Source organism: Equus quagga, chromosome 7 (genome assembly GCF_021613505.1).
Source record: "Equus quagga isolate Etosha38 chromosome 7, UCLA_HA_Equagga_1.0, whole genome shotgun sequence".
NCBI lineage: Eukaryota > Metazoa > Chordata > Mammalia > Perissodactyla > Equidae > Equus > Equus quagga.
The window spans coordinates 50609420-50635639 of NC_060273.1; the positions used below are offsets into that span (position 1 = coordinate 50609420).

Below are 26220 nucleotides of genomic sequence, written 5' to 3' on the forward strand. Positions count from 1 at the left end.
AGTCAGGAGACACTAAAAACATTTTATTTCTCTCAGAGAAACTACTTGCCCAAAGAATCAAAGAGGGGAAATAAGTATAAACTAAACTATAAATGATGCAAATGTTTCTATCGACAAATAATTCTACAAAATAGCTAAATTTCACTAAAGTATTCAAAAATCAGCCCAAAGTGTCATAACGGGTAGTTCTGTGTACACTACACCAAGAGACGGGCGGCGGAATCAACAGTTCACTGCTGTCTCTAGAGTGGAAGTTCTCTGCAGTGGGTTATCTGGAAGAGGAGCATATGGTTACCTTGGTAAGCAACACGAAAGCAACAGAGGAAGGAAGGGCAAAAACATGAGGCAAACGATTCCAAACTTTTTCTTTTCATCTTTTTTTATTTTAAATTACAAAGGATGTTGCATACACTGATGAATCTGTATCTGACTAGAAGTGCTGAGGAGTTGGAAGGTGACAGAAAACAAAGGCAACCTTTGAATTGCCTTTTCTTCTGAAAAGAAAAACTGCACAACTATTAACCAACATTTAATAGAATAATTTTTAAACAGCTCATGCGTCAACAAGATAAAATTCTTTCTAGACAAAAGACAAGACTGAATCCAATAAAAAGTTTCATAGCTCCAGTTGGGGTGGGAGGGGAACAAAACTACAGAATATTTATGATAGCATTACAAACAGGATCCTACGTGACTATGCAAAAGAGGCTGCCACATTGTATGAACAAATGCTTTGAATTCTTGCCCTTCCGCTCTTCTCTTGTGACTTGTCATGTGCGGTCAGCCCTAGGATCACTGTTAACCACAGATGCTAAGTTATAGGACAAATCCGAGGGAACAAAGGTCAAAAAAGCAGGCAGTGGAATACAGTGTCATAAAAATGTGGTGGAAAGGCAGATACAGTACACACATACACAATTCTGTTATTTGGTTCTGAAAAAAACAAAGGGCGAAGAGCAAGACACAGTAATCAGTCCCGCTCCCATCCACCCAGAATTTAATTAACTACACCATTGTGTTTACATTATTATGAAAAGGCAAACCTAGTTCACCCAAACTTGGCACACTGAAATACCCAACTGTGATGTCTTCATTAGCCACCAAGTCTTCAATTCTAAAATACTATTTGGAAGTAGTTTTAAGGTTCTATTCCCTCATTACTACCCCCAAACCTCTCTTTTCTAAACAAAAATGGCAATTTGGCATAATTCAGTTCCTAGGTGTAATTTCTACAATTTCAGTCAGTTTACTAAGCACGAGGATTATGCTTCAACACATAATCCCACCTGCCTGTGGAAGTGTAAAACTTTCAGTAGTACGTTTTCGTCATCTTTCCCCAACATGCTTATTCCTTAAAACGAAACAACCATTCCTACAGTTGACATTCATTGTTACATCCCAATGTGTTTGAAATATTAAAAAAACATGGAGTCATCTTCTCATAATGCCCTTATTAAGATTACAAAGATTACAAAAGAATCCACAAGTATTACGGCACTGTGTGAGACTTATTTGTCATGATCCAGGGAAGAACAAGACTGCAATTCTGTGCAAAGTTGTGGAAATGGCCTCAGTTCCATGGGAAATGGTATTCCACAATAGACTTCACTAGAAGGATAATTGAAACCTTTACTTTAACACTGAAAGCATAATTCAATGCACTCTCAAAATTCAAGTTTCAAGATTTGGAGAGATGCTAACATTCTGTTACATAATTAACTAGAAAATACTTGAACAGAATTTTCGGAAGACTATATAAAGAAAGGGAACGAAAGTTTTCAATTCCTGCTGAAGGCAACTTGAATTCGTTTCTTAGAAAGTTAACTAAATCTTAGCAGCTAAAATATTTTTAAATGTATGGAATAAAGAAAAGCACATCCATTCTTGACATTTTGGTGAATAAACTAACAGCTTTATTAATGAAGGCAAACATCAGATAATTGTATGAATATTATATATAAAAAAAGAAATCCAAACTAACAGCATTGTATTTCAAAAGTACTGTACTTCTGTTTCTTTTAAAGAGACTTGTCATCTGTTTTATAAAACAAACAAAACGGGTACTCTTCTCCTAAAAAATTCTGGAAAAATGAAATAGTCAATTTCAAGCTGATGAACTGAACACACCTTTCTTTAAATGCAGACTATTGCTAAGGAGCAAATAAAGTCAAGCATCAGAGAGAAGATGTATGACAAATTCATGAAAGTCAGGAAAAAGGGATGTAGTGAAATTACCGCTAATCTTTCCCCCTCATATTCAAAGACCACTCAAAACTGGTCTTTCACACAAATATAAAATAACTATAAAGAGAGGGAATTTGAAACCATACCATCTGAAATCCTTCATGATGTTTTTATAATAGCTCTGATTCTCTTACCAACAAGGTCAAAGTGAAAGATTTAGGAAGTGGAAGGGAATGAAGACGTTTTGTTTAAATGTACAAGTAAGGCACAATATAAAGCCACATCATAATCTGTCATGAAGGATCTAGGAAAGGACAAGAATCATACATGGTACAGTAGAACAAGCAATCATATTGACTGAAAAAGTGTGGCACCCAATTCAAACTCAGACAAGATCTTAACAAGCACAACTGGACAGCATGCTTTCATATGGAGACAAACTCTATAAAGAATCCAGTGTATCTGAAATGAGGAAGAACGTTTTTTGTTGTTTCTTTAAAATCATAGTAGTACTAGAGTCAAAGTTTATAATTGCTTTTGGAACAATGGGTTTATTTGAGGTGAATTCACAATGCCTTCACTTAAAGTAAGATTCTGGACTTCATTATGAGCTATCTGTATACCATGTATGAACACAGAAAACCTTTAGAGAGCTCTTCTCTAATGATCTTCACCCAAAAATACATGCCACAATTTTCAAGAACAGAACATGTACAATTGTTGGGGTTTTTATGTTACCCTTATAAGATTTGTTGTGTGATACACTAAACGTATATATTTTAATGACAATAGAGGAAGCAGATTATTACTGGCATTAAAGTACAACCATTTCTAGACGGTTTTAAATGCCACAGAGTCCCCTGGTTAAAATGTAAAGCTGCACAGCTTGCCTATGTCATCTTTACGATAAAGTTAAAACAGCAAGAGGATTTACCCTTCACTCTACATTTTACCGCCAGGTTTTGTTTAGATCAAGTGTCGCTGCAGCATTCTGACCAGCCCAGATTTAGCAGCAAATGGCAGGAATCATATAAAATGCAATTTTTTTAACAAAGTGCTTTTCTAAGATATACATACATATATAAATAGGTACAAAATAAAGTGTCAACATTAAAAAGCTCAACTATTTAAAAGCTTTTAACTATTTAACTTAAGTAGTACATATAAAACACTGAAATGCAAGGATATGGAATCTACTAAACAGATTCAAAGTCTTTTTTTGAAATGCAAGACCAAAAAATCAAATTCTGGTTTGCAGACAAGAAAAAAGTATCAAAAACCAGAATTCCTAACAGAGCAGCTAGAAAGGGGCAATTTTATAAACCTCATCAGCTGAATCTCTATCATGAAGTGATTTTCACCTGATTGCAAACCTGCCATGTTTTGGAACACATTTCCATTTACCAGACATGCGCTGTCAGAACTTCATGTACTCCCAAGTTACGAACCTGTGCCTTGCCTTCTCCTGCCTAAAAAGGAAAAGCTTTAAACAATGAACTTACAGTCTCTGAAACCATTAGATCTGAGCTTATCATCTGTTTAGCGTGAATGCACTAACCAGGTACGTTTCCATCAGATGCTCAGGAAAATCTCATGCATCACAGTTCAGCTAAGGTGTTAAGACAATCTTTCTCAGAGTTTCTTTTTCATGATGTCAAAGAAGCATGTAAGCGCATTGTTCAGTTGTTACTATGTGTTTTAGAATCAACCCTTTATAAGCTATAGCTTCAGGTGCTATCGCTTACAAAGAGGGGGGATAAGGAGAAAGTAAAAGAAAAGGAAACACACTATATAAACAAAATAGAATTAAAGAATAAATTCTCCAAGGGGTAAAGGAGAAATTGTTTGGAGAAATAGATACTTTCCCAGCAGCTAGGTCTGAAATTTTTGGTATTTTTTTTCTGGCTAGATAAGATTCTTTTTTTTAAGTATAGTTTTTAAGCCACCAGTTTTCCAAGTTCAAAACACAAGATCTGAGAATAAAACAGTAAGAGAGACAGGATGGAAAGATATGTGGGGAAGGTTTATAATGCTGCCTTGACACAAGAAATTTCTCATCAAGAGGTAAAGCTTTAACATAGTTGAAACACTGACTAGTGAAGCTGTTTTATGTGAGCAAAAAAGAGCACCTAAAAACTAAACGTGTTAATATTTCTCAGTTCTAGAAACTATAGAAGAAGTCACATGTAAGTTTGAAGAAGCTAGTTTGAAAATACCTGTACAAAAATATAAAAATCTATAAATTTTTTTGTTTTTGTTTTAAGCTTGTGTTGATCTTTGAAAATATTACATGCACAATAATACATCAATTGGAAAAGTGGCAACTAAAGAATTAGATATTTTTAGCTTTTTTCTTTCTTTACATATATATATATACATAATACAATAAAAATAATCTGTATTTTGGTTGTTTGGTGGAAGTATACTACAATAAGCTAAATAAACTTTTTAATTTTCAAGGTCAAAAACTATTTTACCAATAGCTTACTAAAATGAAATATATTAAAATTTCCTACAATAAGTGCAGAAATAAAAAGACTTACAGACACCTAAATGGCCACCAACTTATCTACTATGGAAGCGAACTAGAGGAACAGCAAAATAATATTTGTATGTGTGGATGCTCCTTCTGTAGATAATTGGACCCAAACAGAAATAAAATTCACAGTTCAGTAAGATCCCTAACCCTGACCTTTTCATTTTTCTTTTTTTTTCTCCTTTTTTTCATACATTCATACAGTATCATGTAAGCTGTGCAAAACTTTACTTAGACTGGCAGTTCGCCATATCAGTTGCATTTGTCTTTGGTACAAAAAATAAAACAATCGCAATAATGTGCAAGTATTTGTCTTCTTCCGGTCAAGTACCGAAATATGAGTTTTCTAGAGCCATCTTTTTTTTGTGTTTTTGTTTTGTTTTTTATACAATACACAGACTCTGTGGCATATATCTACATTTCAACATAGTCCTATATACATTCAAAAAACTTGAAAAAGAGTTGGAACAAAAAAACATTTAAACCCCATAATTTTTCCATCTATATATCTTGTTTTTCCTCATTAGGGTTTTCATCATACAAAATATTACCAGTTTTATAGTTTCCCCAAAATACAAGGCACAAAGAATATGCTTTTTTTTCTTACTTGCACAGACATTATATATATATTTATATATATATTTATATATACCATATTGAGCTCGGAAAATGAACATCTAATATGGCACATGGGCATGAGTGCTGGGTTGTGCCATGTACAAGTGAGATTAATGGTTGTGGAAAATTAGAACAAAAAGCAATAATTCTAAAAACAATCTAAACTGACTGTTTAAAAAAATGCTTCCTCAATTTTTTTATGTGGTTCAGAGCATAAACCTGCCACAATATTTGGCATTTACTAATATATTCACTCCTCCAAAATGTTTTGCTGTAACAGATTTTTGCAATCTGTATCTAAACATTTACTTAAATTTTTAAGTTTCAATTCTGATGCCAGCAGCAGTTTTAACCGTGATTTATGCTCTGAAAATGCAATAATCAAGTATTTTGGATCATGCTTCACTTATGCTACTTAGTTCTTAAAACAATGTAACCTAATTGTAAATGTTTACATAATGCTAAACTGACATGCAAAACAGAATGAAAATTTACAATGAATAACATGACAAACACAGACGTTTCTGACCAGTGGTCCAATGAAACTGATTACACTTTTGATGTTGGTATCCTTAGTCCTACAAGGCCTCCAGTGGGATTGCCTTCTGCAGTCTTCTCTAACACTTGGTTAACAAATTCTGAGGTTTGTCCAGCAACTGGGAGACCTGAGGAAAAGAATAAAAGGCACACTTAGACACAGAAATGGAGCGGGCATGGATGGAAAATGAGGAATAAGAAAGTCTGGGGGCCAGGGGTGGCCCTCAGCTTGATACTGCTCCCAGATGAGTGCTCTGCTGCTTGCGACTGCAGCCCAGAAAATAGTTCCATCCACCACATTAGAGCCTATGATTTTAAGATTAGAAGGGTCAAACCAAGAATAATCATGAAGAAGGGTTAATTAACATTTTAAAGAGGGGGAAAGGACAAGTAATAATGGTCCAATTAATAGTCCGAACCCAAAGCCCGTGCGTGCGGACATGCACTGTCCCCTACGCCCACGCGACAGGTTTCCCCGTTCTCTCGGCCAGTCTCTTCCAACTGCTCCAACCTCACTACATCGCATGTGTGGGCTTCACCACGTGACTGACAATATAGCTCTGAAGAATATTTTCAGTCACTTTTATAATTACTGTATAAAATTTATGTTCCTTTTTCTTCATTTTAAAGAAAAGTGAATGAATAAGCAAAATTGAAAGAGAAGAGGGAGAAAAGGTGGGAGACAGAGGAAATACGTTGATTTTTTTTGTCTTCCTCATTTTCTAGCTGAGATCAAAAGACACTTAAAATCAATAAATTAAGTAACAGGTATATTTTTAAAGGAATAAGAAAAATAACAAATAATTAAAAAGTGATGGAAGCAGAAAAATAGCCATTGCTCATAGGAAGAAGACAAAAGATACCGTAAAAAATAGAGAATTGACACTACCTTAAAAATGTGATCAAATTTAGCATACCCCATAATAGGACAAACTGATATATGTGCCTCTTGACTGATAGAATGAGAAGGATACACTGCCTATGATGTATTCTTGCCAAGGAAATTTAACTGCATCCAATGAGGAAACAGACAAATTCAGATGGTGGGATATTTTACAAGATCAACTGCCTGGATTTTCCATGGAAAAAAAAAGGCTGAGAGACTGATCTGGATTAAAGGAGACAAAAAGACATAACTAAATGCAATACATGATCCTTTATTGATCAAAAACAAACAAAAAGTCTATAAAGAACATAACTGAGATAACCAGGGAAATTTAAATATGGACTCCATATAGCTGTTATATCAATGTCAATATAAAAAGGCAAAAAAGCCATATGAACTAACCCTAACAGATCTTTTGATGACAGAACTAAAATCAAACATCTCTCAATAAATAAAAATGAGCTAAACTCATCTATGAAAGAAAAACTCTCAGACTAACAAAGAAAACCCAACTATATGTTACATATAAAAATCTAAGAGTGAATTTTATGATATGCAAATCAAAATTAAATTAAATTTTAATTAAAAATGTTTTTTAAAGAGATGTATCCAATAGAAAGTGATTCAGAAACATGAAAAATAAAAGGGTGAGCAAAGGGGTAGCAAGCAATCATAAAATAGTAAGAAAGCTTCGTTCACGATTGTAATACCAGACAAGACTGAATTCAGGGAAAAAGCCGTAATGAAGCGTGTTCGTAAAAGCAGCCGTAACAGAAGTGTGCCTCAGGATGATGAGGGCTGTAACGCACAGGAAGAGCCCAGTAATGGTCCTATTCCAACAGCCCAGCATTTAAAGGCAGAAACCCAGAAAATACGAGAAGAAACTGAAACACATTAGTGTGAGGTTTTCTCAGTTCTACACAGAGTAAATGGATACCACCTACAAAAATAAAAAGGAAAAGAAGACATAATTAAGATTATCTAATTGATATATAATGGAGTCAATATAAAACAGAAAATATACCTTCTTTTCAAATGCCCACAAAACATTTAAAATTGTAATCATATATTAGGTAGTGAAAAAAAGCTCAATAATTCACAAAAAATAGAAGTTAATAAAACTAGAAAATAGCAATCCCTACCTTCTAGAAAATTTTTAAATCTCTCTCAAACAATTCTTGGGTCAAAGAGTGAATCAAACCTAAAACTTCAAAGTATTCAGAAAACAATTAAAATATGACATTAAAACTTATGAGTTATAGCTAAAGCAGTGCTTAAAGAAATCTCAAAGGCTTTCAAGTATGTCAATGAACAAGAAAGAATAAAAAGAAATGACTTAAGCATCTAACTGAAGAAATTAGAAGAATTGATAAACTCAAGAGTTGGTTCTTTGGGGGAAAAGGTAGACTAGCCTATAACTAACTGATTCAGGAAATAAAGGAGAATACAATAGATAGAAAATAAATAAAAATGGAGCACTAGCCACTAACACAGAAGAAATGTAAAAACAAAAATAATTTTAATAAATTTAATAAATTTAAGTGGATAATTTTCTAGGAATATATAAATTATCAAAACTGATTCCAGAAGAGCTTGTAATCTGACAGGCAAATTATCATAGAGGACAGAGAGAACGTTTTCAAAGAGTTAATCACAGAAAACACAGCGGGCCAGATAATTTCAAAGAGTATTCCCCCAAACCTTTAAGAAAAAGAAACTCTAACATATTTAAACTGCTCCAGAGGGGAATTCTGGGAAGACAGTTCCATGGCAGCATAGATTTTTAATCTCAATTCCCCATATAAAACCAGCAATTAAATAGTAAAACCATAAGCCCATGGAAAACATTAACAAGTGACAAGGTATCTCCATGAACCTCAAAATTCAAGACAGTGGGAAAAAATTACCCAAAGCTATAAGACCTGCATAGTATTAACATTATCAACACTTGTATGGGATGAGTCAAAAGGAAATAATAGACCTGAAAACAAGTGAAGTCTAAAATAGCCAACAGGTTCCTCACTGGAAGGCACAGGAGGCCAACATGAGAAGGAAGAGCTGAAGCTGAGAGAGATTTTGCCCAACTGAATAGTGAACACAAGGAGCCCACAGTAAGATGTGAAGAGGCTGGAGCAGTCTAGCCTCTGTGAACTCAGAAGACTGACCAGCCAGGACTCCCTTGCAGGACAGGAGCCAGGATGAATAAGAATCAAAATTAGCAAGACAGGCACAATAGACAGGAAAGAAAGAGACGGTCCAGATAAAACCGTGGAAGGGTGCAGGACAAGAAATCTCAGAAAGCAAGCTGCCATGTGCCCTAGTGTGATAAGGCTGTCCCCCGCCACACTTTCCACTTCTTGCTCTCACCTGACTGTGGCCCAGTGACATTCAAATGCACCAAAGAAATGCCCTCACACCGTTTGCACTTCACCTTGACCTCCAACAAAAACACTTGCCCTCGGTTCATTTGTTTCTCTGTCTCCTTCCTACCTGCTTGATTGAACCGCTCCCTTAGCATGCCCTCCAGGTGTCCTCCTTGTGGCATGCAGTGGCATGCAGTGACTTTGTCTCTCTGGGATAAACTTTCTTTTCCCGCTCCTCTCGTGTGTCCCCTCTTGTGACTGGACTGAATGACTATCTCATAAACGAATACAAAATATTTTTTTATATTAATTGAAAACAGGGGACTCTGAAGTTTGAAGTTAGGAAAGCTACTCGGAACCAAACTTTCTTTTGAAAAACTAATTTCACATACAGATGACCAACAGAAAAGAATCAAGATCAAAATCCCATAAAAAGTTATTGTAAGAAAAAAAGGCAAAAAAGAAGATTCCTACAAACAATCAAAGTGTGCCTGAAAGATAGAACCAAAAAATGGTCAGATCCCACTATTATTATCCCAAATGGTCATAACCCACTGTTATTTCAAAACGAACTAAATATTTCAAATGAACTAAAAGAGATTAAAGAAAATGCTAAAAGACATCAAAGAACAACATAAATCAGAAATACAAAAACTCAGAAACAAGGTGATAGAACTCAAAAAAGAAACAGAATTAATTAATTCCTGAAATTAAGACAAAACTAAAAAGAATATAAGAGCAGCAAATAAACACACCAGATAATGTTTTTAGGAGAAATGGAGGTGAAAAGAAGGAATTTTAAAATAAAAGAAACTAAGAGAGAAAAAAAGATTTGAGAAAAGGTGAATATCCTTCAGAAAATACTGAAGATAGGTAAAGAAGATTCAACCCACAAATAATGAGTCCCTGAAGAAGAGAACCAAAGAAAGAGAAGGGGTCAAATACTAAAAAGATTTGAAACTGCATATAGAAACTAAGAGATAAAAAAAGATTTGAGAAAAAGAGAATATCCTTCAGAAAATACTGAAGATAGGCAAAGAAGATCCAACCCACAAATAATGAGTCCTTGAAGAAGAGAACCAAAGAAAGGGAAGGGGTCAAATACTAAAAAGATGTGAAACCGTGTATTGAAAGAGCACAATGCATACATGAGAATATCGACCTAAAATGACCAACTCCAAGACACAGTCTACTAAAATTATTGGGATTGAAAGAAAAAGAAAAAATCCTGTTGACATCTAGGCAAAAATAATAAATGACTTATATGGAAAGAAAATTAGGCAATCATTAGCTTTTCAATAGCAATACTTTATGTCAGGAGAAAAATGGAGAAACATATTTAAAATACTCAAGGAAAGAAAATGTGAGCCCAGGATTCTCTATCTGATAAAACTGACTTTCAGTTGTAAAGGAAATAGACAAGTTTAGCAACATACAAAGCCTTTAAATTAAAAAACAAAAAGGTAGAAAGAATTTTTACTTGTAATATTAAATTCTTCCCTCTACCTAACAAAGGATGACTGCAAATGATTTTAAGGAACAAGAAAGAAAAGAGAGAAATGCACTGAAAGAAGACATTAGAAATAACATCAATCCATTTGAAGAAAAAGCCAAGCAAATTCACCATTGTTATTCCCTGTTTTGATTAATGTTTGGGTATTGAATTAATCTACATAGAGGTAGGAAATAATCGGTTGTTTAGGAAAATACTAATATTGAGGATCTACTCTTCAGCTAAGATTGTTTTTAATTTAAATACAGTTTTGTTCAAGATAAACTTTCAACCTTTTATAGTGCTGATAAATTTTTTGTACAAATACACTGTTCTTAATTTTGTTTCATTTCATATGTACTTTATTTTTATATGAATTTGCAACTCTACTTTTGAATAAAGTAATTCTGCAAATATAATAATTGCATATTCAATTCATTTTACTATTCTATCAACTTACCCAATTACTATTTTTGAATCATTTTCCAAAGCTTAGCGAAAGGAATTGATTATTAACTACTGATAAAGCAATAATCACTGAAATGTTCTACCATTTGGAACACTTAAATAGGAAATTATATCTATTTTCTTAGCAAGCTATATTACAAATAATCTTCAGGTTAATATTATGTTGTAAGTGTGCAATTTAGGCATTTAACTAATTTTAATTGGCTTTGTCATGAAAAAAAATCTTCAATTTGCTAAAATATGAATGACGTAGTTCAGGAACAATGTGGAAATAAAATTAAGAAAAAAAATCCAAATATTTAAGATGTAATATAACATCAACAGCTAATGCTTACTGAGTATTGAGAATTTATATGTTCAGCAGTGCGCCGAGTGCTTTATATACACTGTTCCCATTTAATTCACACAACTGTCCACGTTTTATAGATGAATAAAATTAGGTTGAGGGACGTGAACTCACTCTCCTGGGGTTCTCACACAGCGAGTGGCAGGGCTTGATCTAGAAGTGATTTCAAATGCTCTGATTTTAACCACTGCACTAAACGAAGTTTGTTTTTTGAAAACATAATTTCTGGACATGACCAGTGGGTATTGCTAGAGCCACAGAGAAACCACTAGCATTTTTGGTAAACCTCCATGGTAAACATGTAGAACCTAAAATGCCTCAAAATAAAGAAAATGCTTCAAGAACGAAGATAAATGCTCAAAAGTATCAAATGCTACATAGAATGTCAAGAAAAATAAATTCTCAAGTAAGCCTATTGGATGAGGCAATTAGTGGGCCACTTGTCAACTATACAGTTCAGAAACTATACAGAGATAAACGTCAGATGATAGGGCTAAGTGACAATATGTGGGTACAGAGTAAACACTGGAACTAGGAGAACTTAGTTCTGCTCCTAGTTCTGCCACTTATTGGTTGTATGACTAGCAGCAAGATACTTAATACCTTGCTGGGCTTCCAATTACTCATTTGTAAAACCAAGATAATAATACCTCCTTCACAGAATTATGGAAGTAAATGACTAAACACCCTTAACAGATAGGTCCTGGATCACAGTAAGTACTCAATAAATTTTAGCTGGTTAGCCCTTCCTAATACACCTAAGGAATCCTTTTTTCCTGGCTCTTGATCTCTCTAATATCTTCTCCTTTGGCCTTGAAACATGAAATTGTCAAATTTCATGAAATTGTTGGGTCAAAATCTATATGCACTGCTCAAGTTACCAAAGATTGCAAATTGTCATCAAAAACATTAGTATATTTTACATTCAGTATTAACACAATGCTGATAAGAGAAACTAGTAAGTAATTTCAAAGACAATGAGAAACTTACTAAACGCATGGAAGCATTCAATGTGCATTTATTTTTAATTAAAGAAAATGCAATCATTTGGGTAACTATGAGAAGTATAAAGAGAAATAAACAATTCTTGCTCACTCCACTCCATCTAGGTATCTTTATTTCTTCAAAGCATTTATCACAATTTATTACTTTTGTTTTTCTGTTTATTCTTTGTCTTCCATTTTTAGACTATAAGCTTCATAAGGATAGTGATCAAGTCTCTGTTATTCATTCCTGTATCCCCCAATACCTGGTACACAGTATGCACTGAAAAAATTTTCTGAAATGAATGAATTTATAGTAACTAGAAGTCAGAAAAATTGTCAACAGAAATGTAAAAAAATTCCAAGATATTTACAAGTAAAAAAAATAAAACAAATTATAGCGCTTGTTACTCTAAAATTCAGGTAAATAACTAATCAATGATTGAAAAGTAAGCTCTAGGGGTCTTCCCCATTTGCCGAGTGGTTAAGTTTGTGCACTCTGCTTTGGCGGCCCAGGGTTTCACCGGTTCAAATCCTGGGCACAGACATGGCACCACTCATCAAGCCATGCTGAGGCAGCATCCCACATGCCACACCTAGAAGGACCCACAACTAAAAATACACAACTATGTACCAGGGGGCTTTGGGAGAAAAAGGAAAAATAAAATCTTTAAAAAAAAAAAAAAAAGTAAGCTCTAATTCTTTTAAGTGACCTGATTCAATAAACAATCAGCATCCTGGGGAAAAATGAACTGGAAGAAAATTCTCAGGTAACTGAAGTTTACCACTCTACACAATGACTATGTAAGAACCAGTTTGTAAGAGACAGTCCTAGAATAAATACTGTTAAACAAAGAATATACAATATAGCTGAACCAATTTTATGATGCTTCAGGGTTTTCATGAATTGCATTAGGCTGCAATGTCCCTAGATGCTACTGATCTGTAAGGTGATTTGCTCCTATGGCAGCTAAGCTCCTGGGCCTCTAGAGTTCTCATGTCTATGTCTACACGAGCTATCTCTGCCTTCCCTGTCGGATACCACTCTGCCTGACTTCTGGATGCCTTCCTCTCTGTTCCTCTGCACGTTGTATAATTAATCTGTTCAGGGATGGAAAAACCAGATAATTAAGCTTGTTAGAATCCTGTGAAATGTATTACTGAGTAAAACAAATAGGTAAGAACCTCCACTAAAGTATAAACTGCAGGCCTGACAGCTCAGGGTTCTTTACTTTCCCCATAGAAGGTTAAAGTTTCTAGAAGTTTAGCTTTCCTGAGTGTTAAAACAGTTCAGTGATGAAATCTAAATAACAAACTGTAGTAACCAGCAGTACATGTTTATGAATGTTCAATCTCCAACGACAAAATTACTTGTAAAGGAGAGTAACTACAGTGAGAGTACTTGAGTTCTTCCTTAAAAGAATTTTTAACTTCCCCTTGAATCATACATCTTACACTGCATGTTATTATTTGTTATTAATTTATCCAATATTCTTCTTACCAAGAGTATCTTTAATGAGAATTTCAAGCTTCTGCCCCATGTTGGGTCCTCTCTCCTCTCTTGGATTCTGTACTCGGTTTACAATCTCTTGCTTGATGGAGTTGATTACAAACAATAAATTATCTGTAAGACAGAACAAGACACTTGGAACACATCACTAACATGGAAGAATTTGCTTTTAGTTATAAATATTAATATCGAACAGATATTCAACTAAAAATGAAGAATGTGTACGAAAACATTAAGGAGTAATGGTTATAAAAGCTTGCTTATCCAAAGAGACTAATTTCAAATAATGTTCCAGTTTTGATAACACATTGTAGACATATCCATGTCCGCTATCCTGTAAGCAACTTGCCTTACTTGTCTTCATAGCTTTCAGACCAATGATAGTGCCTGGTATATCAAATCCCAGGATCTTAGTAAATGTTTATTAAATAAATCAAACAAAGTCCTTCAAAGGCAAAGGTTTAAAAACAAATTTTCCCATCTTATGAAGCTTAAAAAAAAGAGAAAAATTAACCAAAATTAAATAGGAAGAGGGAAATAATAAAGATAACAGCAGAAATCAATGAAACAGAACACAAATAGAGAAAAACACAACACAGAAACTTAAAGCTAAAAGCTGATTTTTGAAAAGATTAACAAAATTGATCCCCACTCCCACCCCCATCCCCATCTAGACCAATGAGTCACCTATATCTGGAATGAAAAAGGGGTTATCACTTCAGAATCTAGAGCCATTAAAAGGATAATAAGAAAACACTACAGTAACAAATTCAACAAATTGGATGAAATGAACAAATTTCTTGAAAATGCAACTTAACAAAATCAACACAAGAAGAAATGGGAAATCTGAACAGCCTCTCTCTAGTAAAGGAATTGAATTCATCCAAAAACATTCCCAAAAGAAAAATCTAGGAGGTTTTAATGGAAAATTCTAACAAATATACAATGAAGAAATAAAATCAATCTTATCAAACTTTTTCGAAAAAGAAGAAAGATCATGGCTCAATTCATTCCATAATGCCAGTAAAGCCCAAATACCAAAACCTGACAAAGACATTACAAAAAAAGGAAATCACAGAGCAATATTTCTCTCTTATACAGACACAGGAATTCTTAAAATAGTAGCAACAGAATCCAGCTTAAAATATTAGAATAGAACCTTACAAAATATTTGCAATAGACTCTAATATAAAAAGGAAAATACATCATAAACAAGCAAAGTTTATTCCAAGATGCAAGGTTGGTTTAATATTAAAAAATCAGTTAATGTAATTCACCATATTAACAGGTGAATATGTGATATATTACCAGAATAAATGAGAGCAACAACATGATTCTTCTGGTAGATGCAAAAAAAAAGTATATGATAATATTCAACACCCATTCATGACAAATCAAACTAGGAAAAGAAGAGAATGTACTCAAAATGACAGAGTGCATCTCATCTACAAAAAAGCCTACAGTCAACATAATACTTAAACGTGAAGGATTTCCCTCATGAGATTGCAACAAGGCAATCACCACTTCTATTCAATGTCTACACGTTGCAATGAGGCAAGAAAAAGAAATAAAAGGCATAAAGATCAGAATGGAAGAAATAAAGCCATCCTTATGTGCAAACGATGATTGCTTAAATAGAAAATACCAGGGCATCTACAGACCTACTACTGGAACTAATAAACAAATTTAGCAAGATAAGATACAAAAGTAAAGTACACAAAAATCCATTTATATATTAGCAGCAAAGAATTTGAAAATAAAATTTCAAAAAGATTCCATTTACGGCAGCACCAAAAAATACAAAACACCCAGGAATAAGTCTAACAAAAGACATTCAAGTATTCTACACTGAAAACTATAAAATGAGGCAGAGAGAAATTAAAGACAACTTTAACTAGACGGAAAGAGAAACTAAGCTCACGGATTAGAAGACTCCATTTTGTTAAGAAGGTAGTGCTCTCCGAATTGATCTGCAGGTTAAAAGCAATCCTAATCAAAATCTCAGTAGGCTTTTACGTAAAAAGTGATAAACTGATTCCAACGTTTATATGGTCATGTGAAGGACCTAGAATAGCCAAAACAACTTTGAAAGAAAAGAACAAAAGTGGAAAACTTACAAGGACCATCTGTCTTTAAGATTTACTATAAACTACAGTAATCGAGACAATCTGTATTCACATAAAGGTAGACAAACATGAACGGAACACAATGCCAGAGTCCAGAAGCAGACCCATACACAGAGGGTCAATTGATTTGACAAAGGCGCAAAAACCATTCAATGGGGAAAGTTTTTTTCAATGAATGGTGCTTGATCAACCGAATATTCACGTGGAAACAAATTAACATCAACTCTTATCTGACACCATATACAAAAATTAACCTAAAATGGATCATAAACCTAAATGTAAAACCTAAACTATATGAATTCTAGGAGAAAATACACAAGAAAATATTTGCAATTTTGGAGTTGGCAAAGTTTCTTAGAACACAAAAAATACGAAATATAGAAGGAAAAACTGACAAATTGGATTTCACTAAAAATGTTTGGTCTTTGAAAGATGTCAATGAGAAAAAAAGGGAAACCAAAGACTAGGATAAAATATTTCCAATACATATCAGAGAAAGAACTTGTATTTAGAATAAACAAAGAATTTTTAGAAGACAAATGTTTTAAATTGTAAAATATTTGAACAGGCACTTCACACACGCACGAAACATATGAATAGTCAACAAGCACAGTAAAGATGTTCAATATCATTAATCAAATACAAATTAAGACCACAATGAGATATTGCCACACACCCACTAGGTTGTTTAAAATTAAGAGGATTGACTCTACCAAGTGTTAGCAACGATATGGACCAACTAGAACCCTCCTACACCGTTTCTGAGAATGTAAACGGTGCAACCATTTTGGAAAACAGTTTGGCAGTTTCTTATAAAATTAAATATACACCTATCCCATGATCCAGACAATCTACTCCTAGGTATTCAACCAAGAGAAACTAAAACATATGTCCACCCAAACATTTGTACAGGAATATTCATAGCAGTTTTGTTACAGTAAAAGCTAGACAAAACCCAAGTATCCATCAACAAGTGAATGGATAAACAAATTGCAGTATATCCAATACAGTGGAATACTATTCAGCAATGAAAAGGATCTAACCATTGATACAAGTAACAACATGGAAGAATTTTTAAATAATTACGCTGAGTGGAAGTAGCCACGCAAAAAAAGAGAACATATTGTAGCATTCCATTAATATAAAATTTTACAAACTGCAAACTAATCTATAGTGACAGAAAGCAGACTGTGGCTACCCAGGGATAGGAGTGAAGAGAGGGATGCTTACAAAGGGGCACTAGGAAACTTCCGGAGGTAATCAAAATGTTCACTATTTTGATTGGTTTCACACGTATATACATTATGTTCAAACTAATGAAACTATACTCTTTAAATATGTAGAATTATTGTACTTCAATTATACCTCAATAAAGTTGGAGGAAAAACACATTTCCAATTTCAACACACAGGATTCTCATGGTCTGAAATAAATCTCTGTCTCTTCAGAGACTGCTCTGAAATCAGTGCACTGCTAACCCTCAACTAGTAATACTGAGAAGAGACCACTCTAAACTGATGATGAAGAGGGAAGTGAGAAATAATTCGGGGCGGGGGCAGTTTAAAACTACATGCAGGGACAATGTTGGTAAAATGTGCAACTAAGTAAGAAAAGCACAGCTGACCCCTAAATCACATAAAACAAAAATTTTATGCTGCTTCTCGACGAATAACAGAGAGAACACCATGTACTGAAATATTAATAAAGTCATGCATCATTTAACAACAGGAATATGTTCTAAGAAATGCATTATTAAGCAATTTCTTCGTTATACAAACATCATAGAGTAGACTTACACAAACCTACATTTTGTAGCCTAACACACACCTAGGCTACATGGTGTAGCTTGTTGCTCCTAGGCCACAAACCTGTACAGCTTGTTACTGGACTCAATACTGTAGGCGATTGTAACACAATGGTATTTGCATATCTCAACATAGAAAACGTACAGTAAAAATATAGCATAAAAGATAATAAATGGTACACTCATATAGGGTACTTACCATGAATGGAGCTTGTAGGACTGGAAGTTGCTCAGGGCGAGTCAATGAGTGAGTGGTGAGTGAATGTGAAGGCCCGGACATCACCACACACTACTGTAGTCTTTATAAGCACTGTACATTTAGGCTACACAAAATTTATAAACAAGTTTTCTTTTTTCAATAAATTAACCTTAGCTTACCTGTAATTTTTTTACTTTATAAGCTTTTAATTCTTTTAACTTCTTGACTCTTTTATAATAATACTTAGCTTAAAACGCAAATACAGGGGCAGCCCGGATCCCGGGTGCAGACATGGCACTGCTTGGCACGCCGTGCTGTGGTAGGCGTCCCACATACAAAGTAGAGGGAGATGGGCACGGATGTTAGCTCAGGGCCAGGCTTCCTCAGCAAAAAGAGTTAGCTGAGGGCTAATCTTCCTCAAAAAAAATAAAAAATAAAAAAATAAAACACAAATACACTGTACAGCTGTATAAAAATATTTTTTTATATCCTTATTCTATAAGCTTTCTTCTATTTTTAAAACTTTTTTTTTTTCACTTTGTAAGCTTTTCTGTTAAAAACTAAGACACAAGCACACACTTTAGCCCAGGCGTACACAGGGTCAGGATCATCAATCTCACTGTCCTCCACCTCCACATCTTGTCCACTGGAAGGCCTTCAGGGGCAATAACATGCATGGAGCTGTCATCTTCTATGATAACAATGCCTTCTTCTGGAACACCTCCTGAAGGACCTGCCTGAGGCTCTTCTTGAGGAGGCGTCACTCTTTTCAGAAATACATCCATGGTGGTTTACTTGGTTTCTTTCTTTTTTTCATGATAGATTTGCTTGTGAGCAGATAATGCACCATGAACATTCCTCTCTATTAATGAAAACCTTTTGGTGTTGGGATTCATGTTTTCAAACTTTTTAAGGAGCTTGCTGAGGTCTGCAAAAGCTTCTGCTAAAGCCTTCACTGTGAATTTCCTTGGAGGTTCTTCATTTTCTTCTCTTGCAGTTTCCTTTCCTCTTGCCTCTTCTACAACTAGGCATTCCTATTCCAGTTCCAACAACTCCTCATTAGTCCATTCTTCAGGAACCACCTCTAGAAGCTCCTCAATGTCATCCTCATCCACAACAAGGTTACAGTTGTTTGCCATCTCAACCACAGCCTTGTTGATTTCTGCAACCTCCTCATCCTTGGCAAACCCTCTGAAGTCATGGACAAACCTCTTGAGTATCTTCCAGACGCCATTTATACATTCCTTGGTGACATCACCCCAAGCTCCAGCAAGGTTCTTGATGCAGCACAGATGTTATAATCCTTCCACAACTGCATCAGTGTCTTCTCAGTGCCTTCCTCAGTTGCAGCAATAGCCTGCCTGGGCAAAGGTCCTTGTCGGGTAGTAGGCCTCTAAAAGCTCCTATAACTCCTTGATCCATTGGTTGGATCAAAGAGGTGGTATTTGGAGGGAGAAACACTGCTTTCATATTGGGATGAAGATCATCAATAAAAGGAGCTACTTGGGAGCATTATCAACAATAAGCAAAATCTTGAAAGGTATGTCATTCTACAAACAGTACTTCTCCACTCCCCTGGCACAGCAATTCAGGAGGGCATCTGGGACGAGGCACTGGGTCACCCATGACTTCTTATTGCTCCTGTAGTACACTGGCAGTGTGTGCTTTATTGATATGTTTGAAGGCCCTCGGGTGCTCACTGTGCCAGATCACAAAGGGTTTCAATTTGGAGCCTGCAACATTGCCCCCAAGCATGGCTGTTACCCTGTCCTTAAGAGTTTTTAACCTGGCATTGACTTGGCCTCCTTATGGATAAAGGTCCTTTCAGGCATGCATTTCCAGAATAGGGAGGTTTCATCCATATTGAATATTTGCTCTAGCAAGTAATTTTCCTTCATAATCAGCTTATCTAGAGTTTCCAAAAACTCTTCAGCTGCCTTCACATCAGCACTTGCAGACTCGCCACTCACTTTCACATTATAATGAACAACGATTCTTGAATCATTTAAACTATCCAGAGCTAGCAGTAAATTCAACATTGGAGTCGGGTCCAGTCTTTTCTTTCAACAATACAAACAAACTTTCTGCTTTGGCTGTGATCGTCATGTTGCCAAGAGGGATACGCTTCTGTGTCTGATGTTCAATGCAGGTTATTAGAAGTTTCTCAATGTCTGATATAGGGCCTCCTTGAATTTATGTTAGTCTCGTTGCCTTCAATGAAGCAGATCCTTTCACAGCTTATGTCACTTTGTTCTTGTTCTTCAAGCTCATAGCTGTGGTGGAATGGGACATGCCTGACTGGAAAGCAATAACCATCACTAATTTTTCCACCTTCATTGTCCTTAATCACTTTCAATTTCGTTTCCAGGCCAGTCACTCAATGTGGCCTCTTAGTGGCAACATTAACACGGGATTTTCTATGTTTAGGGGCCACGACAGACAAAACAACATGAGATTAAATCAAGCACAAGAGAAAATGATGCGATCAAGAGACACAGTAAACTCAAAATGTATGAGGCTGCTGCTGGTATAACAGCGTATACTGCTTTACAGTAAACATTTTTTTATATAAGTAGAAAAAATATACTGTAAAATAACAATAAAAGCATAGTATAGTAAATACATAAACCAGTTAAAGTTGTTCATTATCAAGTATTGTGTACTGTACATAATTGTATATGCCATACTTTTATAGGACCAGCAGTGCAGTAGGTTTGTTTACACCAGCATGAACACAAACATATGAGTAACACCTTGTACTGTGACCCTTAGGATGGCTACGATGTCACTAGGCAACAGGAATTTTTCAGCTCCATTACAATCTTATGGGACCACTGTCATATACGCGGCCCATTGTTGACCGAAATGTCATTATGTAGCACATGACTGTCAGGACATTAATATACAGGCTGAACTTAAGAGAAACAATGAGCTTCCCACATCCTCAACAGCTAAAGTAAATGACATTTCTTAAAAAGAAAAGGAAGAAGGGGCTGGCCCCATGTCCTAGTGGTTAAGTCTGGTGCACTCCTCTCAGCAGCCCAGGTTTGGTTCCTGGGCGTGGTCCTACACCACTTCTCAGCAGCCATGCTGTGGCAGTGACCCACATACAAAACAGAGAAAGACTGGCACAGATGTTAGCTCAGGGCAAATCTTCCTCAGCAAAAAAATAAATAAATAGAAAAAAATAACACTATAAAAGCAAAATTAAAACAGAGTAGAACAGTTCTTTTCAAACCTGGGCAGTGTCCATCCCAGCATGCCGGGGGCAGGGAGGGCAGAGGTGAAGGTCTCTCACACTACCAAAACCTTCTCAAGCAGGAAACGGAGGCATCTGGCTCTCAGAAATTGAGGCCAAACGTTAAATCTATAAACAGATCCCTCCTGTTCTGATTCCACGTTCATTCAAGAATCTTCCAATTTTAATTTTCCCATACAGCTTGCTTAGGGACAAAATACGTCAGTCAGGGTGAAGTTCCAGTCCTCTCAGTTGTTCTATTTCCCGTTCTGAGTCAACAAATCTACATTTGAGTCTACAAAGCAGCTTCTTGTGAGCTTTGGTTGAAGGAATAAACAGAAGGAGGTTTGGTCGGACAGAATGAGACGAGTAGTATAGTACTAGATCCCTAAAGCTAGTCCCTCAAACAGTGCTAGTTCATGATAAGTTAAAAAGGAGAAGGAAAATAGAGTAAATTTTTCATAAAGCTAATTTTATTCTATTGTGAGATTATACCTGTCTCAATTTTTTACTGCTAAAATATCCTTCCTTGTATGAAATTACAGCAATTGTAGATGACATTCTTTTTAATGTCTTCACCTGGCAAAATATAAAGTTGGCACACCTACAGTTTCCAACTCCCAAAATGTTTTTCAAATGTCACTGATTTGTGAATCACAAATACTAGAAACCACTGGGTTAAGAGATAGGTAATGGATAATAAGTTGTCCACAGAACAGTAAAAGAGGCTCCCAGATATTTAGAGGAATCGAGGGCACCATACCCTTGCGAGATGTACCAGAAACTCTAGGAAGAATTTTCAAACTACATGTGGCAAAGTACACAAGAGCATCTCAGTGGTTCTGAGATGCCTTCTAAACCAACAGTTGAGGCTCTCTTTCACAGAGACTGGAGAAGAGATGCTGGTAAGACAGAAGTGGAAGAGAAATAAACGAATGAGAAGGCCCTCCTCCTCCACGCTGACTAAGTGAGAAGAAAATGCTGCCTTCTAAACATAAGCCTTTTCCTGCATGAAAATATCAGAGGCTTTAAGTTAGCTTTGGAAACAAGAAAAATTTCAGGCAGTCATCAAAACTCAATTTGCGATAGAACAATACATTCAGAATCACACATACTCCTGGACCTTACCAACTTCTCAACTGTTCCCCACTCTAGAATATATTTACATCACAAACACAAAGCATATGTTTGTGGGCATACAGCTGCATATATACAAATGCAAAAATATATAGCCACACAGATGTACATAATTATGGATAAATACATTAACTTCAGTTTTTCAAAACACACAGGTAAGTGCCAATATGTGTCCAAAGAAACATAGACCCAGAAGGCTCCCAGTGGCCCAACACACCTCCCTGCAGTGTGAATCAGCTGGGTTCTAAAATGAAATGTGAATGCCCAGAACGTTGCAATCACTAAATATACAGCCACGCTCACAGAGCTCAAGGTCAAAAATGCTTCAACAGCAAGAAAGAATAATAGGAAAATGGGTAAATTTCCATTCCAAGAAACCAACTAAGGTTTAACCAATTCATTTACCTTGATTAGAGCTCCTGAGTGGCCATTAATAAATAAAACCATCAGTTCATTTCACAAGTTGTAAACTTCACAGTTGGAAATCCTCTATCTGCGCTCACAAATGGAAACAAGATAATCAAGGTAAAGGATTAAGAAAAATTGCACAGTTTATTGAGCACCTACATGCCAGACATCATGTTGGACTTAAGAAAATCTCTAGAAACAAATAATAATTGATCTTTTTACCACCGTTCCATTTTCAGATACAACTTAGCCCAAGAGCTAGACAGTGAAGAGGACAATTTTAGAGGCAAAGGAACATACAAACACTTATGATACCAGGCTTAAGGAATAGTACCAGAGCAAGGGGGAAAGGAAGTTAGTTCTTACTACAAAGATCAAAACCAGAGCTTTCCAAGTCTCTAGTGTGCTGTAAAAGGGTTCCAGGTGTGTGAGATAATGATACTCTCAGCCCATAGGGCCTCCTCCCATGCGCTGCCTACTCTGCTGTATTCCAGGATGCCTTAGAGATGATAATTTTTTTATGTACCACGATGTGAAAGATTGGGAAGCACTCATCTAAACCAACAGTTCCCAAATATGCGTTAGGATGGTTGCATAAGAATAATCTGGGAAGTGTTAAAAATATGGATTCTTGGGTTCCACTTGCATAGATTCCAATTCATAGGATCTGAGGAGAAGCCTAGGAATCTTTATATGTACACAGAAGATTTTAATGAGCAATCAAATTTGTAAAACAAATCTAAACTATCCACTCAAATGTTGAAATAAATATTAGTCAATAAAATTGGCTAGAGGAAAGGTGTCAAGATGGTGGAATAGGTAGACTCTGAAGTCGCCTCCTCCCACAACCAATTTACAATGACTCTGGGAACAACCACCCCTGAGAGAAAACTGAAAACCGCATAAAAAGTACCCCCATAACAAGGGACAGTCCTGACCGAGGTGAAAGAGGCAGAAATTCCTATCTGGAGAGAAAAGAAGCCATCTTTGCAAGCCATGGTGCTTCATGGCCGGCCGGGAGCAATCGTAAGGTACATAGTCTTCCCTGGAGGAGTGGGGGACCTGAGCAGGGGAGCGTTACACCTATAAGCATCCTTTGGACTCAGCACAACCGAGACAAGTCTCATAATATCTGGCTTTGCTTGCTACTAATAACAATGGGAAATACCCCCAGAAAAGCTATTGGACATAAGGGGAAAAAAACCCCAGCTCTTAAAGGGCCCATGCACAAATTCACCAGTTTCAGAAAGCAACCTAAAATCACCAGAAAGAAAGCTGCACACTTTTGGTGAAAAAGAGACTCACCTGATAGGCTCTGGGTGTATCTTGGTGAGAGGTGAGACCCCTCCAGGGGCTGAGACATTCGCAACAGCCATTACTGTGACCTAGTACAGGCATGCTGACACAGACACTGGCAGACACCACTGGAGTTCTTCCCCTGGCCTGTTAGCCTAGGGTCTGTCCCACCCACTAGAGCACCAGTTTAATCCAGCTCAGCCAGGACAGAAAGCCTGTCTTAGGGGCTGGTCCCAACAGTAAGCCCTTGGGGAACTTGTGGGCCTACACAGGCTGGGTGCCTGGATCCTCTGCAACCAGGCAAGTGAGTCTCCCTCTGCGGGGCAGCTGTGCGCAAGGAGTGGGTAAAGTGTATCGGGAGTTGGCAGAGTGTGTGTGCCACTGCAGTGGGGCAACTAGTCTGCTTCAGGGGGTCAGGAGACACACGCAGGGCAGGACTGTGTTGATGGTATGTGTGGCCCTGTGTGCGGTGGAACTTGTCAGCTGCAGAAGACTTGTGCTTCTTAAACAGTCACATAAGGGATTGGCTCCACCTTCCAAAGCCTGAAACAATTGGGTGCCCCCATGCCTAGGGCCACGTCCACTCAGCTGCAACCATGAGAGAGCTGACAAGAGCCTTGCAGGCCAGAGGCCTACAGCAACTGTAAGTCCCTGAGCCTAGCAATCAGCCATGCTGAGGGCCTACTCACTTAACATAAAAACTGCAACAGGAATGTGCTATTAGATCTTGCAGCCAACTTTGCTGGCGTTCCCAACACCCAATAAAGTGACTGAAGGGTCCATAGTAGCCACACACAGCTGAGAATTAAAACCAGCTGGCAAGGGGGACAGACTAGCATCCCTGAGCACCTGCAGCAAGAGCAACTCTGCCACAACAGAAGGACACATGTAGCCCACACAGGGGTGACTCCTGGAACATTTGGAACTGGTGATGAGAGGGAAGCACACTGCTGGGCCTCATAAGGCATCTCTCAAGGCCACCTCTCCAAGATCAGAAAACACAGCTGACCCACCTAATACACAGATATAAGCACAGAGAAAGAGGAAAAGGAATACGTTCTAAGTAAGGGAACAGGACAAAACCCCAGAAAAAGAACTAAATGAAACAGAAATAAACAATCTACCTGACAAAAGAGGTCAAACAAAAAGTCAAAAGGATGCTCACTGATCTGGGGAGAAGAATAGATGAACTCAGTGAGAACTTTAAGAAAGCTATAAATATAAATATAAAAAGGAACAAATCAGAAATGAAGAATACAATACTGGAAATGAAGGGACTCAACAGCAGAGCAGATGATACAGAAGAACAGATCAGGAAGCTGGACTAAAGACTAGAGGAAATTACCCAAGTTGAAGAGATAAAAGAAAAAAGAATTTAAAAGAATGAGAACAGTCTCAGGGACCTCTGGGACAACATCAAGTGCACTAACATTTGTATTATAGGTGTCCCAGAAGGAGAAGAGAGAGACAAAGGGGCAGAGAATCTATTTGAAGATAAAGTAGCTGAAGACTTTCCTAACCTAAGAAAGGAAATAGACATCCAGGTACAAGAAGCAGAGAGCAGTAAACAAGATAAACTCAAAGAGGCCCACACATATATAATGAAAATGTCAAAAATTAAAGATAAAGAGAGAATCCTAAAAGCTGAAAGAGAAAGGCAACAAGTGGCACACAAAGAAAACCCCATAAGGCTATCAGCTGAATCTCAGTAGAAACTTTACAGGCTAGAAGGGAGTGACACGATATATTTAAAGTGCTGAAAGGAAAAAACCTACAGCCATGGAGTACTCTACCTGGCAAGGTTATCATTCAGAATGGAAGGAGAGATAAAGAATTTCCCAGATAAGCAAAACTTAAAGGAGCTTATCAGCAAGAAACCAGTTTTACAAGAAATGCTAAAGGGACTTATCTAAGTGGGAAAGAGAAGATCACAAACAGGAATAATAAAACTATCCCCCAAAAAAGGCAATAAAATCACTGATAAAAGCAAAAATACAGTTAAGGTAGCAGATCAACCAACTATGAAGACAATATGGCAGTCAAAATACAAAAGTACTAAAATTATCTGTCTCGCTGATAAGAGGATAAC

The 26220-nt window shown here is 36.4% G+C and overlaps 1 protein-coding gene across 2 annotated transcripts in view; it reads right to left on the reverse strand.

The window, feature by feature from the left end:
- Positions 1-363: 363 nt before the first annotated feature.
- CREBRF (CREB3 regulatory factor) overlaps positions 364-26220 on the reverse strand; it is a 64047-nt gene continuing 38190 nt past the window's right edge. For both annotated transcript variants that reach the window (XM_046666765.1, XM_046666764.1), the window contains exons 8-9: positions 13915-14037; positions 364-6003 (exon numbers count right to left, since the gene is read on the reverse strand). In XM_046666765.1, the coding sequence (XP_046522721.1) occupies positions 5888-6003; positions 13915-14037 (239 nt within the window). In that variant the 3' untranslated portion in view covers positions 364-5887. The remainder of the gene's footprint in view (positions 6004-13914; positions 14038-26220) is intronic.